The sequence below is a fragment of the Ovis aries genome, chromosome 17 (assembly GCF_016772045.2).
Source record: "Ovis aries strain OAR_USU_Benz2616 breed Rambouillet chromosome 17, ARS-UI_Ramb_v3.0, whole genome shotgun sequence".
NCBI lineage: Eukaryota > Metazoa > Chordata > Mammalia > Artiodactyla > Bovidae > Ovis > Ovis aries.
Genome location: NC_056070.1, coordinates 35,013,465 through 35,034,031, shown reverse-complemented (window position 1 = coordinate 35,034,031; position 20,567 = coordinate 35,013,465). Strand labels below are relative to the sequence as shown.

Here is a 20,567-nt window from a genome sequence, read left to right as displayed (position 1 = left end):
GCAGTCCATGGGGTCGCTAAGAGTTGGACACGACTGAAGCGACTTAGCAGCAGCAGCAGATACTATGCTAGGCATTAGGATTATAAAACTGAACGCAAAATGGCCTGTGCCTTTAATGAGTGGCAGTCCTGGGGAGGCAGAATTGTAAGTAAGTATTTGTAGTAATGTGTAACGGGATTGATATGTTCCTTTTCTATCTTGCATGCATGCATAGTAATGTAGGAAAGGAAGTAAAATGTTTTGAGATAGGAAATAGTATAGGAAAGGAAGTGATTAAATGTGTCTAGCTTGGGGAAGATGACCTGTAAGAGGATTGAATGGAGATTGGGTTATGGGTAATTTTAGGACATAGCACATGCAGAGACATGGATGCAGGAAGCTTACTAGGAGTCTCTCCAGAAGTACAGTTTAGTACTGTGGGAGTGTAAGGTGCAAAGGCAGTACGAGGTAGAAGGGAAGAGATGTGGCTGGAGAGGCAAGTAAACTGTCTGCTGAGGTATCTAATGTGTCATGTTGCAGTCAGCAGTGGGAAGCTGTGAAGTGTTTTAAGAAGACACACATCAGATTTGAATTTGAGACAGTTCTCTTACAGCAATGTAGAGGATGGATTGGAGGGGGCCAAGACTGGCAGAGACAGACCAGTTAGAAGGCTATGGGAATAGTCCAAGCAAGTGATAAGAACCTGGCAATAACAGGATGGAGCAATGAAGTTGATCAGGTTTAGGACTGGAATAAAGGAAAGTCAAAGATGACATCTGGGTTTCCAGTGTGGATGAAGAGGTAGATGAGAAAGGGTTTAGAAGAAAAGAGCAAGTTCTAGGAAAAGGTAATACAGGTTCAAATTTAGTCTTATCTAGTTTGAATTATTAAGAGAAATTCAGGTGAAGATGTGTAACTACATAGTTGGAATTATGGGTTTGGACTTTAGAGGAGCGATCGGTGTTGACCTCGGTGTCATCAGTGTATAGGTAGTGGATAAACAAGTGGAATGGATGAACTTTCCTAGGCAAAAAAAAAAAAAAAATATATATATATATATATATATGTAGCATTGAAGACTACTTGCATGTCTTCCACTGTTCTTGCTACAAGCCTGTTGTCAACTCAAGGGATGATGTAATACTTGGGAATGTACTGAAGTAGCATGTCAAATATTTCCAGGACAGTAAATCTAAGGTTAACTCCAGTATTTTCACCTCGGGATGTGACAGACACACACAGTGTGAATCACTTTGTCTTCTGTAATAGTGTTGATTTGGCTACCACCAGACAGTAATGGTGGTGGAGATAAGAAAGGAGATTACAACATTAGCTTCTGTCTTAACTATGGACAACACTAGTCACAATGGTTTCAAAGCTCCAGACTTTGCTATGTCTGTCTCAGTGAGTGACTTCAGATTCTTACCCTGTGGTTTTCCATTATTGAGATTAGAAGATCCAATAACCTGGTAATCATGGTGTTCCTGTAAGATCGTCACTGGAGGGGTTATTTATCTTGAGAACATAGGCTGGAACATAGGTTCATCTGTAATGATAAAAAGCTCTATAATTATCTAAAGTGATGATAACAAGCTACTCTACTTTATTTAGGAAAACTTTTTTTTAAATTGAAGTTTAGTTGATTTATAGTTTTAGTTTCTGGTATACAGCAAAGTGATTCAGTTTCACACACACTGCACCTGGCAGTTTAGTCTTTGGGGTTGCAAGAATTGGACACTTAGCAACTAAACCACCACCACATACATACACACATTTTTTTCACATTCATTTCCCTCCTAGATTATATAAGACACTGAATATAGCTCTCTGTGCTATAAAGTAGACCTTTTTTGCTTTTTTTTAATATATAGTAGCTTGTATCTGGTAATCCCAAACTCCTTATTCTTCTTCCCCATTGGTAAGCATTAGTTTGTTTTCTATGTCTATGGGTCTGTTTCTGTTTTGTAATTAAGTTGATTTGTATATTTTTCAGATTCCACAAATAAGTGATATGTGGTATTTCTCTTTTTGTGTCTGACGGACTTCACTCAGTATGACAATCTCTAGGTCCATCTATGTTGCTTCTATGGCACTATTCTATTTTATGGCTGAGTACTATGCCCTTGTGTATAGATACCACATCTTCTTCATCCATTCTTCTATTGATGGATATTTAGGTTGAGAAGCTACTCTACAGTGCATCTCTGAAACTACTGGGGTTGTAGAAGAGACAATTTATGACACTAGACCTAAAAACTGAGCTTTCTCCTCATTCTTACAGAATACTCTACAAGTTAGAATTCAGAGAATTCTGACTCCTTCTTTTGGTAAATAGGCATTAAGTGTCCCAAACTTGCTTCTGTACCATCAGAAGCATAAACTACTCTAAAATGAACAGTGTTTTCTAGTGTCTCCCTTAGCTAATAAGCAGGACCTTTCACAGTGTTTATGGTCACAGCATTTTTAGTCTTAAATATATTTCTGTCCCCTTGGAAATGTATTAATTCTTCCTGATAAAACAGACTTCCTTTAGATTGGTATATCAAGAGTTAAATCAGCAATGCTCTGATATTTACCACAAACTCTGTAGGGACAAAGCCACAGTTGTTACACATAAATGGAAAATTCAGGATTTATCAGTTTTCTTTGAGGAATGGCACCAGCCAAGATCCATTTGTTCCAGCTCCCGTCCTAGAAGCTATTCCTGCCAAGTTCATGAGTTAATCTCTAGTCTTACGATTCAGTTTGTATGGCTTTCTGCCCTGTGTTTCAATAGCCATCCTCTTTCAGATTAGTCTGGGTGGGCTGTGTCAATTTTCAGATGAAAAAGTAAGTATCCCTACTCTCAAACCAAGGAGGTGGTTCAGTAAGTGGCATACTTCTTGGAGCCAGATCCATAGGCATTGGGCTGTCAACAGCAGCTTTTAGATACGAAATTAAAAGTCTTGACCCTTGGCTATTATTATCATCTTGCCAACATTTACTGGGTTGAAATCACTCACTGATGGTGAGACATCCCATAGCTAGGGATGTCACCGGAGACCCACTCAGGTGACTTCCCAGAGACTACTGGGCATGTAGGAAAAAAACAAAACGACTTTGCATGTAAGTCCAAGGTTGTGACCAGTAGCCATCACGTGGGGATGCAGATGTTCCTTATTATGTAGAGACACTGGATTTATGAACTTGAACGTGCCAAAGGCATAATTCTTTCCACTCTTCTTCTACGGGGCCCTATTTCAAACAGCTGTATTATGGCACATCCCTGGGTTCTGCATTTCCCCGTGTGTGATTCCTACACAGATTTGTAAAACTTGTTTCCCTCCCCTCAGAAAGAGCATTCTGGATAAGAAAACATTTTAGTTTCTAGGAGTCACATTAGGTTGACTACCACCAGTTGAGACTATAAAAACAAGACTTAAGTTGTGTACCTCTTTTTTTTTTTCCCAACATCTTCACATGTTAAGGGTCTTCTCCCCGCTCTTCGAAGCTAGAAAATATAAATGTACAAGCAGTAACTAAATTTATCTGCGAAAGCATAAATTAAGGCTGACATTTGAGTATTCTTTAATACACAAGAGACTCCTTATTCCACTCCATAGCAAGATAAATTTTGTTGCTATGAGCAACAGAAGCCCATAACAAATATTAGAATTTGATTTCTCCAGTGTTCAAAAATTGCATATAATAAGGTTAACTGTGATCTTAAGTTTAAATCACCAAACCTCAGTGTTAGCACTGGTATCTGCTAGACAGTTGCATGTTGTTTTCTATATTATGTGATATATTGTGATAACCTAAACAAAATAACTTAGTATTAGAATGTATTTGACCTGTGTTGATCCATATGAAATATGCAAAAATTATATTTGAGGATACACATTTAATTACTGTAAAATACTTTTTCACTTATCAAATAGGGGGCCTTATAATGAAATGAAACTTACACACATAGTAAAGTAAAGAAAAGATTTTTGAGGGTTCACTTAGATTGGCAAAATATACTGATTAAATTTGTCAGAAAAATGCAGTAATTAAAGAGCAATATATATCATTTTAATTTTCTTTAAAATCATTTTTAAAAGATAAAAAGCTTCCCTGGTGGCTCAGACGGTAAAGAATCCATCTGCAGTGTGGGAGACCTGGGTTTGATCCCTGAGTCAGAAGATGGCCTGGAGAAGGAAATGGCAACCCACTCCAGTATTCTTGCCTGGAGAATCCCATGGTCAGAGGAGCCTGGTGGGCTACAGTCCATGGGGTCTCAAAAAGTAGGACATGACTGAGCAACTGACACTTAACACTAGATTAGATGCAAACATTACTGCATATTAAGAACTACTGCTTTTTTTAAGAAACCAATCATAAAATTTTACACAGGCTACATATATACTACAATATTAAGATTAAATTTACTTTTAACTTTCCACACTCTGTGTGTCTTATTTTGTTCTGAAATAGTCAACACTGATACTGACATCATGTCTGTCTTTAATTCTCAGAAGTGGGGTAAGCAAAAGCATTTTTGGATTTATGTTGAGCAAACTCATAAGTTAAAACTGCAACATCAAAGTACTGTAAAAGAATGAATAATCCAAAAAACAGCATGGTGGAATGGCCCTAAGGGTCAATTTAACAGAAGTGGATGAGAATTCTGAGGCCAATATGTAAGGACAGGAGATTGGGGTGAGGGGGAAGGAGAGGAGAATTTACTCTAGTTCTTTTTTTTCTTTCTTATACTGTGCCAGGGCTTTAAGATTGTTTGAAGGCTTAAAAACTGTTAAAAACTGGGAGGGATCTTAAAGATCATCTAATCCAATCTTATTTTACAGATGAGAAAAGTAAGGTTCAGACAGGTGAAGAGCTCAAAGTTACAAGTTAGTTAGGGATCAAGGCAAGACTGGAACCCAGGCATCTTGACTCATAAAGATCCTCACAAATAGTGTTAGGACAGTCAAACTCTTGAAATAGGCCAACTGGCTTAAGTTTCCTTAGGGACTAAATAGTTCATAAAAATGAGACTCTATTCTATATTTCAATACTTATTCTGAATTATTCCTTGGTCTTAGTTCTTTAATGTTTATTTCGATTTTGCAGTTTCGCTGAATGGTATTTTACTATAGCCTATATAAAATAGTTTCATTTATTCATTAACTTAATAAATGTTTATTGATCACTTAGTATGTGCCAGGTACTGATACAGCAATAGAAGAACAACAACAGAAGACAGTCTCTACCCATAGGGCATTTATAGTCTGGTGAAATAAAGTGGATATGTATATATAAATAAATGATGTATCTGGATGTTTTAGAGTGCGAAAATAAATGAGATGCTTTTATCCATCATGGTGTAACAAGAGTCATTAAATTCAGTTACTTGAAAGATGCTCTAATTGTGGTCACACTGTAGCGCTAGGGTCAGGTTTTAAAAATATTGATTTTAGAATAGTTTTAGGTTTTCAGTCAAGTTGTGAATATATAATACAGAAAGTATCTATGTAGTCCATTCCCAGCTTCTCCTATTAACATATTACATTAGCATGGTATCTCTGTCACAACTAATGAATCAATATATTGATATATCATTATTAGCTAAAGTTCACACTTGATTCACATTAGTTTTACCTCATGTTCTTTTTCTGTTCCAGGATTAAGTTCAGGATGCCACATTTAGTCATCCTGTCTGTTCAGTCTCCTCTATACTCTGACAGTTCCTTAGACTTTCCTTTTTTTGATTTGACAGTTTGAGGAGTACTGGTCAAATAAGGTCTTTCAGTTTGGGTTTGAGTGGTTAGACATGGGTTCTAAGTGTTTGGGAGGTAGATCACAGAGGTAAAGTGCTATACTTTCATTGTATCATATCAGAGAACAGACTCAGCACTAGTAATATTAACCTTGATCACCTGGCTGAGGTAGTGTTTGTCTCCGCTGTAAAGTTAATCCTATTCACCCCTTTCTGTACTGTATTCTTTGGAAGAAAGTCACTGTACACAATCTACATTTAAGAGATTGGGGGGTGGGGATGGGTGGGGTTTATGCTCCATCTCCTTGAGGAAGTAGCTACATAAATTATTTAGAATTCTTTTGTATGAGAAATTTGTCTATTATCCATTTATTTATTTAATCATTTTTATCAGTATATGTGCATGGGTATTTAATTTTATGCTTTGGGTTATAATCCAAAACTTTGCTATGTATTTGAAATTGTTTCAGCTTTGACCACTGGGAGCTTTTTCAGTTGGCTCTCATGCTCTTTCACATACCCTAGACAATGTGGGCTTTTTTGAATATTTCCTTATCTTATGGCCTCTAAGAGTGCTCCAGGCTTATCTTGTATATTCCCTACTCCAGCCTAGAATGAGCTATTTCTCTAAGGAGCTTGGTTCCTTCTAATACCATTAGAAAATGGTATTAGAAACCAAGATATGGGTGTTTGCTTCTAGGCAGCCTTACCTGACAGGGCAAGGCATATAGGCATATACCAATCAGAATATACATACACATATCTATGAACAGTTCCTGATTTAACCATGTGTATGGTTTTATATTAAAAAATGAGTACATGCTGATGTATCCAACCCTAATCCACTTTAGGGTTGGATCACATGAACCACTTTAGCGTTCCATGCTGGCTTATCTATAGCCACCTACTCCAAGAGTGAGAAACCTGGTTCCTCCCATCTCCTGCAATTAGCTTTTTATTGTGTGTAAATATCTCACACTGGTTCACTTTAATTTCCTTTGAAATTTCAGAATGTCTAGATGAAATACAAATCAAACTATTAAAAAATGTTGAGTATGCTTTTTCAAACTCTGTTCAGTTCTTTGCTATTTAGATTCCTACAAGGGGTCAAACTTCCAGCCCACACCATCTTTAAAATCATTAGCATCACTCATCAGTATCAACAAATGCTTATTAAGTCCCTTATCTTATTAAGATCCTAAGCTATGCTGGTTCATGTACATAGCATTCAGGAAAGTCCTAAAGTGTGGTCTACCACTGACACAAGACAGATTTATATTTAACTCTCATACATGTACATCTACATTCATTTTTTAGATTCCATACCTTTTAGAATTGAGAATAATGGTTTACTGAAATTATTGTAACATACTTTCTAGCTTTCAAATAAATTATTACTTTTCAAGTTCCAAGTCTGTGGTTATTAGCATTAGTATGAGGGAAAGAAGGTTAAGTGATATCTGTTACATAGTAAGTGCTCAGTAAACATTTTTCTCCACTAGAATACCTACTATTCATCTCAAACCCAACATGTCCAAAACTGAATTCCAAATCTCTCCCTATAAAACCCATTCCCACTCATAGCCTTCCCCATCTCAGCAAGGCCATCACTGAGCACTAATGTCAGTGCCATCTTTGATTTCTCTGTATCTCTTACCCTGAACATCTGATCTGTCAGGTAACTCTTGACAACTCTACCTGCAGAACACATCCAGGAGGAGACAGCGTCTGATCCTCTCTGGTGCCACCCCTGTGGTCCAAGCCTCCCTCTCTGTCTAAAGTTCCTGAGCAAGCTGCCAACAGGTGTTTCCACATCTGCCTTTGGTCCAGAGTCATCCTGGAAAAATAGATCAGATCATGCTCAAAAGTCTATAGGGGCTTTTCATTTTCTTAGGATAGAAGCCAAAATATTTGTAATAGCCTACGACTCTCATATCTTATTACTTCTCTGCCTCATTTCCTATTCCTTTTCTCCTCCAAACCCTCTGCTTTATTTAACCCTCTTGCTGCGCTTCACACTCTAGGCATGATTCTGTTGAAGGGATTTTACACTGGCTTTTCCCTCTGCTTGGCATGCTCTTCTCTGATATCTGGAGGGTTAACCCCACCTTCTTCAAATTTTTTCTCAGATACCACAGCCTACTGTTACTATGCTATTTAATACTGCAACCTAGTCTGTACCCCCTACCATTTCCATCTTATCCTATTCAGCTTTATCATATAATTTACTCATTTATGCTAACTGTTTATTGTATATCTCCACCAGTGAGAACTGGAGCAGCAAAAAGGGAGGGATCGTTGTTCAGATTTGTTCCCTTATGTATCCCAGTGCCTAGAAAATATATGTTAAATGAATAAATGTATTATTTGAACTATGTGCTTTTTGTGTCCCCAAACTATTCCTAAATTTAAAAAAATGGAAAATTAAATTTGATGAAAAGGTATCTGATAGATACATGGGCAAAGGGTATCTACAATCTGGAGTTACTAAGAGCCTTGAATCTTGGATTCCTCATTTGTCAATGAATATAATATTGTGTTGGCCAAAAAGTTCATTTTGACTTTTCTGTAATATGGTATGAAAACCTGAACAAACTTTTCGGCTGACACAGTAAATAAAATGCTATGCATGAGAGCAGCCAATAACCATGAATTAAGGGATTTCCTAGCTCCTGAGCCTATGTAAAATAAGGCCTTGAAGAACAAGTTGTATAAGCCCTTAGAAGCTACTTACCTACTTCCTCTGTGATGTCACTTTTCCTTTTCTCATAAGTTTGAAATGGTGAGCAGTTAAACACTTGAGTATAAGAAAAAAGCTCTGTAAATATGTTTATAAAGTTAAAAAAAATTACACTGCATCAATTTTTAACATGAATACTGACATCACAGCCAGTGAAGAGAATTTGTAAATTCAGAATGGAAGGAACTGAAAATCACTTAAAATGGGACATTAAATGCCTGTTTTTAGTGAGACTGAATTTTGGCCCTGCTACCCATTAAAAAGATGGGAGTTTGTTTTCAAGTGCAGAGCAGCAGTTTAGGAAACTTACATGTCTGAATGTTTGGCACAGATGCAGTTTCCTTCTCTCCTCTCTGTGTAAAAGAACAAGAAACCCATTTAAAAAAAATTGTGGGTTCCATGATGTATTATCCACTTAATCCCTGGTATCATTCTTTTTCTCTAAAATATTAGCAGTTGGCTGAGAAGGCATATATTATTGGTATGGTTCATATCCCATTGGCCAAACATTATAGGTGGGACACCCTTGAGGCTAACCAAACACCAAAAAATGAGCTTATCAACACCCTGAGGATAACTGATGGGGGTTAGGTCTGCTTCTGGGGAATTAGCCCAAATCTCAATGGTGACCTTTCATGTTATCTTTATGATTACATGACTTTTCCTTTACTCTTCTGCTTCTGATCTCAAACCTAGAATAGGGAAGAGGAAGATGTTTATTGCTGGCACTGAAAAATGACAAGATAACCTGTATTACTTCAACACATGAAACACGATAATTTCACGAAATATAGAGTGAAAATACTGGCTATACAATATTCACATTAGTATATGTATTCCACTGTTATCACAGTTGAATATCTTTGAAAACCCCAAGATAGTCCTATGTATCATACAGCTGTTCCTTGTGCAATGTCTGCTTCTTTGTAAGGCTACCTGTGATTTATTTGCAGCAGAAAGTCTGATGAAGTTGCTTTCTTAGTTGCAAAAAATGAGCAAACTAGATAAATTTGCATTTCAATTTATAAAAGTTAACTGTAGTCAGAACAAGCCAAGTAAAATTCTTATCCCTAGAAGCTGACTAAAGGAGCTAATATTCACTTTTAGGGCTTTTTCAGTACTTTACTTTTAGAACACTGATTATCATGCCAGTTCTTTTCATTGTTGTACTTACATGCTTTTCTCACACTTTGTGCCACTGTGTTTATCTTAGAACCAAAGAATCTGGGAAAAGATTCAAGTCTTTTGAATGTGGATTTCCCTAAACCTCAAGTTTCCTAGATTTGAGCATGTAGAAATCAGCTGGAATCTGGTATGGTCATGATACAAAACCATAGGTTTATGTCATGTATCTGTGTACACATGTTGTATTTATATGTGGAGATATGTGTAAATTTATATGGTTTTCTATATAAAATTATCATCCTACCCTACTTAGTTAACTAATTGTAACGTAAAATATAATTTTTCTTTTCTTCCCTTAAATCGAGTAAGTCACTTGTTGACTTTTCCCCCCCGAGGTCAGTAAATATCATCAGTGCTGCCCTATGAAGCTGATTTTTGAACATTTACCTGAAATAATGCAACAGCCTAATAGACTCTATAACTTGGAATACTATTTCCAGGTCTCACTATTTGTAAATCTAGCTATTTTCCACCTCCTCTAATAAACTGTTGAAGTAAAAGGGCAGAGTAGTTTCCCTTCCCACAGAGACTGTCTAGATTATTTATTCCTCATTATCTATTAGTATTTTGAGAATGCTGTGCTGTGCTTAGTTGCTCAGTCATGTCCGACTCTTTGAGACCCCACATTCTGCAGGCCACCAGGCTCCTCTGTCCATGGGAATTCTCCAGGCAAGAATACTGGAGTGGGTTGCCATGCCCTCCTCCAGGGGATCTTCCCAACCCAGGGATCGAACCTAGGCCTCCTGCATTGCAGGCAGATTCTTTCCTGACTGAGCCACCAGGGAAGCCCTTGAAAATGCTAACCATATTACAATGTTCCAGTACAATTTTTTGGCATTATATACACTGGTAGTTTTCTGTACAATAAATTATTCTCTTTATGCCTTAGAATCAGTGTTAGTCACTACGAAAACACATAATTTAAGGAATAAATTCTGTTTCTTTGAGTTAAATATTACTAAAACCCTTCTTCTTTATGGGAAGGTTACCCATGGGTTACAGTACTAGAGATGGATGGACCATAAGTACCTAAGTAAAAGCCATTGCTTTGCGTTTCCCTAAGTGTAGCATGCTTCCTGTTACTGGATTTATCCTTTGTGGAGACCACTGAAAAATCTATATTCATGGGATGTTTTAGGTCTGTGTCAGTGTGGTTTTTAGACCACCTGGGTGCTTTTGCTGCCCAATATCTGACCTGTCCGTTGTGAGGCTGCAGGATGGTCCTTGGACTGCTCCTCCAAAGAGATGTGCTTCAAGTTGTCCTGCTGATATGCTGTGTTCCTGTCCTGCATCCTTCTGCAGAATGAGAAATCTGTGTCAGATTTTGGCCTGTTGAATCTTGCTAGTTTAACTGTCCTGCTGAACCCAAAGCACTGTGTACTATTCTTTAAATATTTAATATGAAAGTATCACAACAACTACTAATTTTTCCTTTATTTTGCAGAAATGTGTTACAGACGAGTGTTTCTTTTTTGAACGATTGGAGTCTAATAACTACAATACTTACCGGTCAAGGAAATACTCCAGTTGGTATGTGGCACTGAAACGAACTGGGCAGTATAAACTTGGACCCAAAACAGGACCTGGGCAGAAAGCTATACTTTTTCTTCCAATGTCTGCTAAGAGCTGATCTTAATGGCAGCATCTGATCTCATTTTACATGAAGAGGTATATTTCAGAAATTTGTTAATGAAAAAAGAAAAATGTGTACAGTGAGCTGCTCAGTTTGGGTAACTGTTTAGATAACCTTTTATCTAAGAGTAAGATATTTAACCATTGCCTTAGTTTCCTTAAAAGAAAAGACACAATAACAGCAAAAATTCCTGGAAAATGTATACATTTCCACTTTTTATATAGCATTCCTTTTATCCAGTGAAACTTATTTAAAGCTACAATCTTTCATACAGTTGCTTTATTTGAAAAGAGGCGCTTAAAATGTGTACAAACAAGTTTTCTTCATGGAAATTATAGACATTAGAAAATTAAAGTCATATTTAGTCATTAACCCAAATGTCCACTACTTCCTATAATATGGCACACATTAATCTACATGTACAACTTAAACATTTTAAAAACATGTAAATATGAATTTAATCCATTCCTGTCATACTTTTGTAATTGTCTGGCAGTTTCTTGTGATAGAGTTTATAGAACAAGCCTGTGTAAACTGCTGGCAGTTCTTCCATGGTCAGATCAATTTTATCAAACCCTTCTTTGTACCCATACAGCAGCAGCCTTGCAACTCTGCTTGTGATGGGAGTCGTATTTTTAGTCTTGACTAGATCACTGAGATTCATCCACTCACACTTTAAGCATTCATGCTGGCAAAGATTTATGGTGAATGAATATGGCTTTAAGCGGCAGATAATATACATATCTGACTTCCCAAAAGCTCCCGGATGGGTGTGCTGTTGCCGAATACTCAGGAGGGATCGGAATTCTGATTTTATACCAGTCTCTTCAAAAACTTCTCGAACTGCTGTATCTCCTACATAAAAGAAAATATACAAATCAATAACAATTATACTTTTATAAATTTAATCAAAGATTTTCAGATGAGGAAGCATTATTATGTAAAGGTTCAAAAGGTAAAAGTTTACCCTAAGAAAAGAAAGCTTTTCCTGTAAACTCTGTCCTCTGGACATCCTGAAATAACAAAGTATTTTCTTACGACTGTATAGCTAAGAAGCTTTTAGAATACTGAATATTTTTTTGGCTTCTACTTGCAAGCTTACCCATCTATATATATGTATTTTGGGAGTCACATATTTTTAAACTCTTCCTGCTTTATTTCCCAAAAGGTGAAAACATAGGTTGCAAAGCTGTAGTTAATATTCCTGTATATTTTTTCATTATTATCTTGTTCCTGATTATCCATTAAAACTGTCTAAACTGATAAACATTTGAAGTAAGAAAAAGTGATCTATTCTTCTTTACAGAAGTCTGTAGAGCTGCAGAATGTATAGAACTAGAAAATGATTCAAATCATCCCTGGTCTCTCCTGGGACTGTCAGGCCTCTGAAGTCATAGAGCAGATTTCGTTATAACCATTTTGTTATGCTCTTCTAGTTATTCTGTCAGTGGAATCCCACCATGGTAATTTCTGGCATTTTCTTTGTTTCTTGCTGTTTCAAAGAACTTGGATTCATTCTTCTAACACCAAAATGCTACAGTCATCAGAAGTAAAAAAAAAAAAAACCAAACTGGCAATTTATAGAATTTTATAATATTACCACGGTTTTCATTTTATAAAGTTGATTTTTAATATGCAAATTTCTAGGACAGGATTTTTATTGCTATTAACGTATTTTTTGTGGCTGCTCTTTCTAAATATCCAGATGAACCTCCTACCTGGGATTTCTGTAATTTTGTGATGCTGTCATTGTCTCCCAAAGTGTTTATGAAGAGCCCTTTAAAAAGCTGCTTTCCTTGTCTATTTTCTGGGAAGTTTCACAATTGCCACAAATATAGATTTTTGTTCAACTATCTTTTAATGCCTTCATTTTCTTGTTTGTCAGGTTGTAAACTGTATTTGGCTTCTCAGTAGTCCTACTAGTGAGGAATAGGCAAGGAAGAGCAAGTAAACAAGAAATGTTGCAATGTTTTTTCTAATAACAGCTCTGGAAATAAGCACAGGAAAAGTAGTGTGTAAAATATGACATCTGTCTGCCATATTTGAATTCTATGTGAACGAACTTTTTAATTGAGATTTGCCAAAGATCAAATAAACATGGTTAGAAATTATATTTTTAAACTGAAAATATAAAAAAAATATATGTTAAGAAAAGGGAAACTTGGCTTAAGAAAAATAATTTTTGTTGTATTAAACTTGTATTAAGTTTGTTAAAGATTGTGGCAGTAGTCTTAAATTTTACATGTCATTTGCTGATCTGACTTAAAAATTGTTTAAATGTTTAAAAAGTTCTTTAAACATTTTAAAATGACCATGGGGGTCTTGTTTAGCTTTTAATAACACTAGTCAAGAGTTTAGCATTTAGTTCCTGTGTCTAGCCTGTTTGTATGTTATGGAAGCACAGGATGGGGCTGGTGAGTGAATCTGCCGGGCTTAGCCATCACCACAGCAGCTGATTCAAAATCAGCACTGCCTGGGTATTTTGATCCATTTAACCTGAATCATGATGTCATTAACTAGACTAAAAACTGAATGGGCAAATAAGTGCTTTTAGATCTAGAGGAACCAATCCCTTCTATATTAAGATTGAAATCTCTTTTCCAAGGATTTTATGATGAATTTAAAAATTTTAATTTAGATAAAGTTCTTTATTCGCTTGTATTATTTTAAATGTACTGTAAGTAAACTGAATAATGGTTTTATAGATTTGAAGAATATAGGAAAAACCAAGAGGGTTTTGTTTTTATTTTTGCTGGTTGAAAGATAGAAATGTTTAAAAACATCATAGTGTTTTATTTAGTTAAAGGACAGAATGAAATGGAGTTTATATTTGTTACTTCTATTTTGTAATATTTAATAACAGGATTAGGTTGAAATAAAATAACAGGAAAAACTGTGCAGAATGTGGATTTTCCTGGTGTCTCCCCCTCACTCTGGTACACTGATGAGCTCTGAGCAGACCCCAATGCTTTACAGACCTTTGGCTATACAGGGGGTTCTCTTCCTGTCAGTGCTAATGAGATTTTTTTTCTCCCCCAGAAAGGCAGCTTCTGTTTCTAACCTTATCTATAGATACCTTTGTACTCTGCTTCATTTACCTAATACTTCTCAAGGAATGAAGGATTCCAAACAAATGAGCTTCTTATTTTAACTAGTGTTTACTGCTTAAGAGCCAGTATGAACATTTGCACATTTATGATGGCGGCAGTCCTATTACATACTTTCCTAAAAACAGAGTTTAAAGAAAATAAATAATTCCTGGTTGATTTGGCTTCATCATTAACAGTAATCTATTACTATACAGTTTCAAAACAGAAATGTACTCTACATAGACATGGTCTTTCAGATCTCTATGTCTCTTATCATTTCTAGCTGCTTTCAGAGTTTTATCACTTCTGAGGCAATGCTTCAGTTTTTCCTACTCCTAGGCAATATGGTAAATGCCAGTTGCTGCTTTTTTCTTAATTCCATATGGCTGGAGGCATTAAAAACAATCTCTGACTAGGTGGGTTGTTGTCATAACCACAAATATTTTTGAAAAGTAGTGAATTTCTAGTTATATGGACTTGAAATGTTCCGGAGTACACTCAAACCTAAAGTGTACTTACCTGGTATGGAAAATGTGTTTATTTACATTTAAATATCTCTGAAATTCAGAATATCGATGAAAACTCAAATGAAGAAAGTTATTCATTTGAGAAGGCAAGGTTCAGAAGAGGAAGTTCTACAGACTTCCTATAGACTGCTATTTGCCCAGTATGGATTAGATAAGGATGTAAAACAGACACTTAACTAGTTCACATGATCTCATATCACATAAGGATAGTGTGAGATAATCAAGAGTTCTAGAATAAATGGCTTTTTCTTTCTGTACTGGCACTACTACCAAATCCTTTTATTTCAACAGAAGACCTAGGGAAGCCTAAGCTAAAGGTCAGTAAGTACCTAAAAACCAAAATCTGCTATGATATATTTGAATGTAGTGAATTTATTTATAGGATGTTAGGAGTTGGCTCTATACTACGAATAGGGCATTTTCATCTGTGGAACACTAAAAAAAATAATTTCAAGTATATATATACATTTAAAAATAATTTAGGACACTGCCTTCATATAAATGATGGCTAAAGAGAATAGGGGACATATACACACTGAGGAAAAACTCATAGAAAAACAGTTAAGTATGAAATGAGTTATCCATTGAAGAACTGCGCCTGACACAGTGGTTTAAGGAAGAGACAGGAAAACTCAGTTTCTACTCTCGATTTCCTGTAAAATCAGTGACATAAAGAATTCTTAGATTATTTCAAACTACCCTATCTTAAATACTGAGCTCAGTAAATTGTTCTAGGAAATTATCTCTCATTTCAGACTTTCTCACATAAGACATGTTACCACCTTTTGGCATTCTGACTATCCAAAATAAATAGTGGATAAAATTTCCATAAACAGAAGAATTATACCACCACTGTTCAGTAATTGCCTTTATAAATATTTCACATTTCATTTAAAAGTTTCTCCTCAACCTTGTGATAAGATGGTCAAGAATTTTTCTGATAGTTCAGTTCCAATGATTTTGCTATGCTGACTCGCTCAGTTGTGTCAGGCTCTCGTGACCCCATGGACTGCAGCCCACCAGGCTCCTCTGTCCATGGGATTCTCCAGGCAAGAATACTGGAGTGGGTTGCCATGCCCTCCTCCAGGGGATAGTCCCAACCCAGGGATCAAACCCAGGTCTCCCACATTATAGGCAGATTCTTAACTGTCTGACCTACCAGGGAAACCCTCCAACAATTTTAGTCAAATTCAGAATATCCCTTAATGCTAACCTTAACTGTATATCCAAAGCTTATCATTTTCAAATTAATCTAGCAGTTCTAAGCCAAAAAACAGCTGTTATGCTCTGAATGGTATTATTTATACTAATGGAATAAATTATGTGAAGTTTTGCTATTAATTTTATATCAGCACTGAATAACTTCATTGAAATTTTCTGACTTAGTCTAAACCAATTAGAAAGCTTTAAATCTCATTCTCAGCTCTGGAGCAAGAAAGTAAACACATAAATTTATTCAGCATTTTCAATTCAATTATAAATATATAAGATACCCACCAATATCTTCTCCAGGCTCTGACAGGCCTCCTGGGAACTTCCACATATTTTTCAGCTGCAGTATTAAATCAGAAAGCAAAGTTAACACAGCTTTTATTTACTAACATACACATACATAGAGATGCCACAGAAGTTACCCATAATTGATCAAGGTGGTTGAGAATTTAGTTTTTGGTAACTGCCACCAATTTTTTTCAGCTTCCTTCCTTCCTCACTCCTCCCTTCTCTTCTCGGGAAACTGCTGACTTGTCAGATCTTTCCCATCTTTTTCTTTAGGAAATAGAAGTGGTTTTTTATGTTAATGTGATAAATTCTGTATGAGTGAAACAGTGGGGGGAACATCTACTGAATTTGTGTAGTTAAAAATTTTTGCTGCTAGTTTATTAAAGAATACATGAATCTTACTGATGCTGCTATAAATTAGAAAATATGATATATATGTAATCACTAAAGTATGCTATTTTTAATTTTCAATTTACTTTCTATATTGTGTGTCTAATCAGATATATTAAGAGTTTTCTTGTTCTCTGTGTTAATGATTTTATGTAAAAATATAATTGTCTTTCATGGGAAGTGTGAATAAAATTGATTTACATTTCTGGCTTTTTGTATACACCATTTCCTTTTTTTGGTGGGGAGGGGCAGGTGGGAAGATCTGATCTAGGACTGGAGATAAATATGAAAACTTGATTTACAATCATTTTGCAGTAATATGGAACAATATTCTTATGGCTGACATGATTACTTTTTCCTGTTAGAATTCTGTTATATCAATCTATCACCATGATAAAAACTGAAGAATTAGAAATTACAACATACTCATAGGTGCTGTAGCTTGGAGCCAGTACACCTCATACTCTTCATTCATAAAACAAGTTTATGGACCTTACTGGTGTGCTTTGTGGACCCACTCATTTCCTGGACAAGAGCTCCTTAAAGAATGTGTCATTTCCCAACTATGCTAGTTTGGAGACTAGTGGCATGGTTCCCAGAGTTTCCACAGACTGTTGATTATGTGGGTACAGAGTTCTGGCTTTCCACCCTTCCGTGTCTGGCTCAGACTTGAGATTAATTTATAAAGCACATTATGGTTTTTTTAATGTAGTGATATCTCCAAGTATATCTCAGTATTAATGCACTGTCATTGGGGTTCCATTTTGAAACTGTTCCAGAAGCTACATTTCTATAGAAACTATGCAGACTTTGTCTGCTAGGATATTAAACTTCACCACTATAAATTCTGCTTCTAAAAAAGAAATGTTATGAGGCAAACAAATGCTTCCCCAGAACAACAGAAATAAATTTTGAAAAAATCTTTACCTGGACCTGATTATAAGTAATTGGAAATAGTTGAGCTTACAGTTTATAGAGCTTATAGATTATCGTAAGTTCCAAGTGGTAGGCTGAGAGGCCTAAGTTTCATCATTTGAAAAACCTGGTTAATGCTGTAGATAAAATCAATCATTGAGGGGATAAGTCTGCCATCAACCTTTCTTTTTTTTTACATTAAAATTACTCCCACTATCTGGGTTTAGCTAATAAAATAATAATAATAAATACTAGATAACATTGAATGTCCACTATGTTCCAGACACTATGCTGTGTTTTAAGAACTGTACCCATTTACAGTAACCCCATGAGAAACTATTCTTGTTCCCATTTTTTTCTTTAAATTGAACTATAGCTGATTTACAATACTGTGTTATAGCAAAGTATATAATGTACAGCAAAGTAATTGAGTTATATACATATTTTTTCAGATTCTTTTCCATTATAGATTATAAGATATTGAATATTGTTCCTTGTACTATACAGTAAATCCTTATTGCTTATTGTTCCCACTTTAGAACTGATGAAACTGAGGACAAAAGATTTAATAGTTTACCTGGAGTGACACAGTCAGTGCATAATACACTCATGGTTAAAATCCAGGTGATCTGATTCTAATCATCTCTTAAATTTTAAAAGTTGATTTGGTATTTTCATACTAACCTTTTACCACTATTCACTGCTTTTTCATATACTTTTTGATCTTTTCTTCAGTTCTGATTGGAACATTCTATATAAAACCAACTAGAATCTGTTTCTTAGTCTGACATTCCTCCAGGGGTTGCGAATTTGAACTAACACCTACTTTGGTGTCAAATGTCTATCTACCTCTTGCCTATGAGTTCCCTATCTAGAATCTTCTGATTGGCATGAGATTTATTATTTTGTTAGTGATTTACTAAGATTTCCAGTATATGGGTTCATAGAGTAAAAATTACTGAGGAAGGAGTAAGGTTGGGCTTTGAATATTTTTTAGTTTATTATCTGTTTTCATCTTTGTTCTCTGTCCAATAAAAGAACACAAAACATCTCTCTGTGTCAAGTATAAAATTCCATGATCCTTTCCCTGCTAATCTTAAAAAAGAAACTTTCCACTCCCTTTTAAAATAAATATTCTGCTCAGACATTTTTGTGCCTCTTTGCCTTCTGGGTCTTACCCAGCATTCACGTATATGACCCCTCCCTACTATGAGTTAGTCAGGTCATCTAATTCCTGAAGCATATCTGACTTTTACATACTATAAAAAGGAAATTATCCTTCTAAAGTCATAAAAATGTGGGATTTTAAACTATATTTAGAGTAATTCCATCATATTATAGAATGGTGAATGTGATGATAAATTTTTCCTATACATTTGCCAATTATAAATCTGATGTTTGTGTGTTTGTGTGTGCGCACGCACGAGTGGCAAACAGAACAAAGTGTGGATGAGGTACAGTGCTCCCATCTATCACTGAACTGCTAGCCCAAAAAGTAGGCATTATCAACAAAGGGTAACTATTGTTTTTCAATGCATTCTTAATATTAACAGAGTGTTAGGTATTTTCTCTGTTAAAGCTGTTTCAAGTTTAATTGCACTGCTTCTTTTAAACCTGTCCTGAAGAAAAACTCCCAAGTTTAGTGCTTCTAAAATAGATAAAGAGGAATGATTCGTTTTCTGATCCTTTTTCTATCAGTCCCATGGACATCTTTTGTTTTCCTAAGCAAATGATTAGCTTCAAGATCTTCCTTGCGTGTGGCTGCTGAAATCCTAACTAGGAATTTGTGTAAACAGCAGCCCCCCACCCACCCCCCCCCAAAAAAAAAAAAAACACCATTACTTTCTTTCAAGTCAGAAACTAATCTCTGAACAAGGGTTCAGACTTGCTAGTCTATTCCTTTTGGTTTTCTCGTACTATGTGACCTTCTCATTCCTCCCTTACTCCAACTTGCTCAGATACAGAGACCTCATTAGCTTTTATTTTCATTGTTCTAATCTTTAATGTTACGACTCTCACTTTTCAGAATTCAAAGCTACTGTACTTAGAAAATTCACTGAGTGCTAGGTTTCGGGCACAGAGAAATTTATGCACAATACAGTAGGCCAATCATTCTCTTTCTCCTTGTACTACTGTATTTTTCTTAATAACATTTACTACCACATTTAATATGTTTTATTATTTGTATCTCATTTAGTTGGTAAGTCGTATCCGACTGTTATGCAACCCCATGGACTGTGCTCCTCTGTCCATGGGATTTCCCAGGCAAGAATCCACTGGAGTGGGTTGCCATTTCCTTCTCCAGGGGATCCTCCAGACAAGGGGATGGAACGTGTATCTCCTGGCTTGGCAGGTGGATTCTTGACCACTGAGCCACCAGGGAAGCCATTTGTATCTTACCTATTTGAATATAAGCTCCAGATGTAGAAACCTTGTTTTGTTCACTGATATTTACCTAGTGCTTAAAACTCATGAACTCTGTAATGTTTAGTGAATGAATGAAAAGGTCCCTACCATTAATTCAGCTCTTGAGCACCAGGTTTACAATGTCAAGTCACTGTTAGGTATTGACAGTGATGGGGCAGGAGTAAAAGAACTGTATGGGTAGGAAAGGAGAAAGGACTTGTTTAAAGTATCATTTTAGCTTTGAGTCTTGAGTGTACATTTGCTTACAGTGAAGGTTAAACTTTCCTCTCTAAGACATGCTTGACACTAATGCCTGGGAGGAGTGAATCACTTAAAGAAAAACTGGCTCAGATGTCTGAAAATATGCTGATTAGTTTTTTATGGCTAATAGCTATCATCAGGGCTTCCCTGGTGAGTCAGATGGTAAAGAATCCGCCTGCAATGCAGGAGACCTGGGTTTGAT

General features: G+C 35.9%; 2 protein-coding genes across 21 annotated transcripts in view; one reads left to right on the top strand and one right to left on the bottom strand.

The window, feature by feature from the left end:
- The window catches only part of FGF2 (fibroblast growth factor 2), a 54,589-nt gene extending 43,315 nt beyond the window's left edge, over window positions 1-11,274 (top strand). Inside the window, exon 3 of the mRNA NM_001009769.1 lies at window positions 11,089-11,274. Coding sequence (NP_001009769.1) covers window positions 11,089-11,274 — 186 coding nt within the window. The remainder of the gene's footprint in view (window positions 1-11,088) is intronic.
- The window catches only part of NUDT6 (nudix hydrolase 6), a 73,954-nt gene that overhangs the window by 6,577 nt on the left and 46,810 nt on the right, over window positions 1-20,567 (bottom strand). For 7 of the 20 annotated variants that reach the window (XM_060401037.1, XM_060401046.1, XM_060401043.1 and 4 more), the window contains exons 4-10: window positions 16,391-16,445; window positions 10,840-12,132; window positions 8,770-8,812; window positions 8,454-8,516; window positions 7,418-7,556; window positions 3,411-3,469; window positions 1,406-1,525 (exon numbers count right to left, since the gene is read on the bottom strand). In XM_060401037.1, coding sequence (XP_060257020.1) covers window positions 11,735-12,132; window positions 16,391-16,445 — 453 coding nt within the window. In that variant the 3' untranslated portion in view covers window positions 1,406-1,525; window positions 3,411-3,469; window positions 7,418-7,556; ... (1 more) ...; window positions 8,770-8,812; window positions 10,840-11,734. Of the gene's footprint in view, window positions 1-1,405; window positions 1,526-3,410; window positions 3,470-7,376; window positions 8,813-10,839; window positions 12,133-16,390; window positions 16,446-20,567 lie in introns of all 20 variants that reach the window. The other 13 variants (XM_060401042.1, XM_060401044.1, XM_060401047.1 and 10 more) reach the window with 7 other exon arrangements.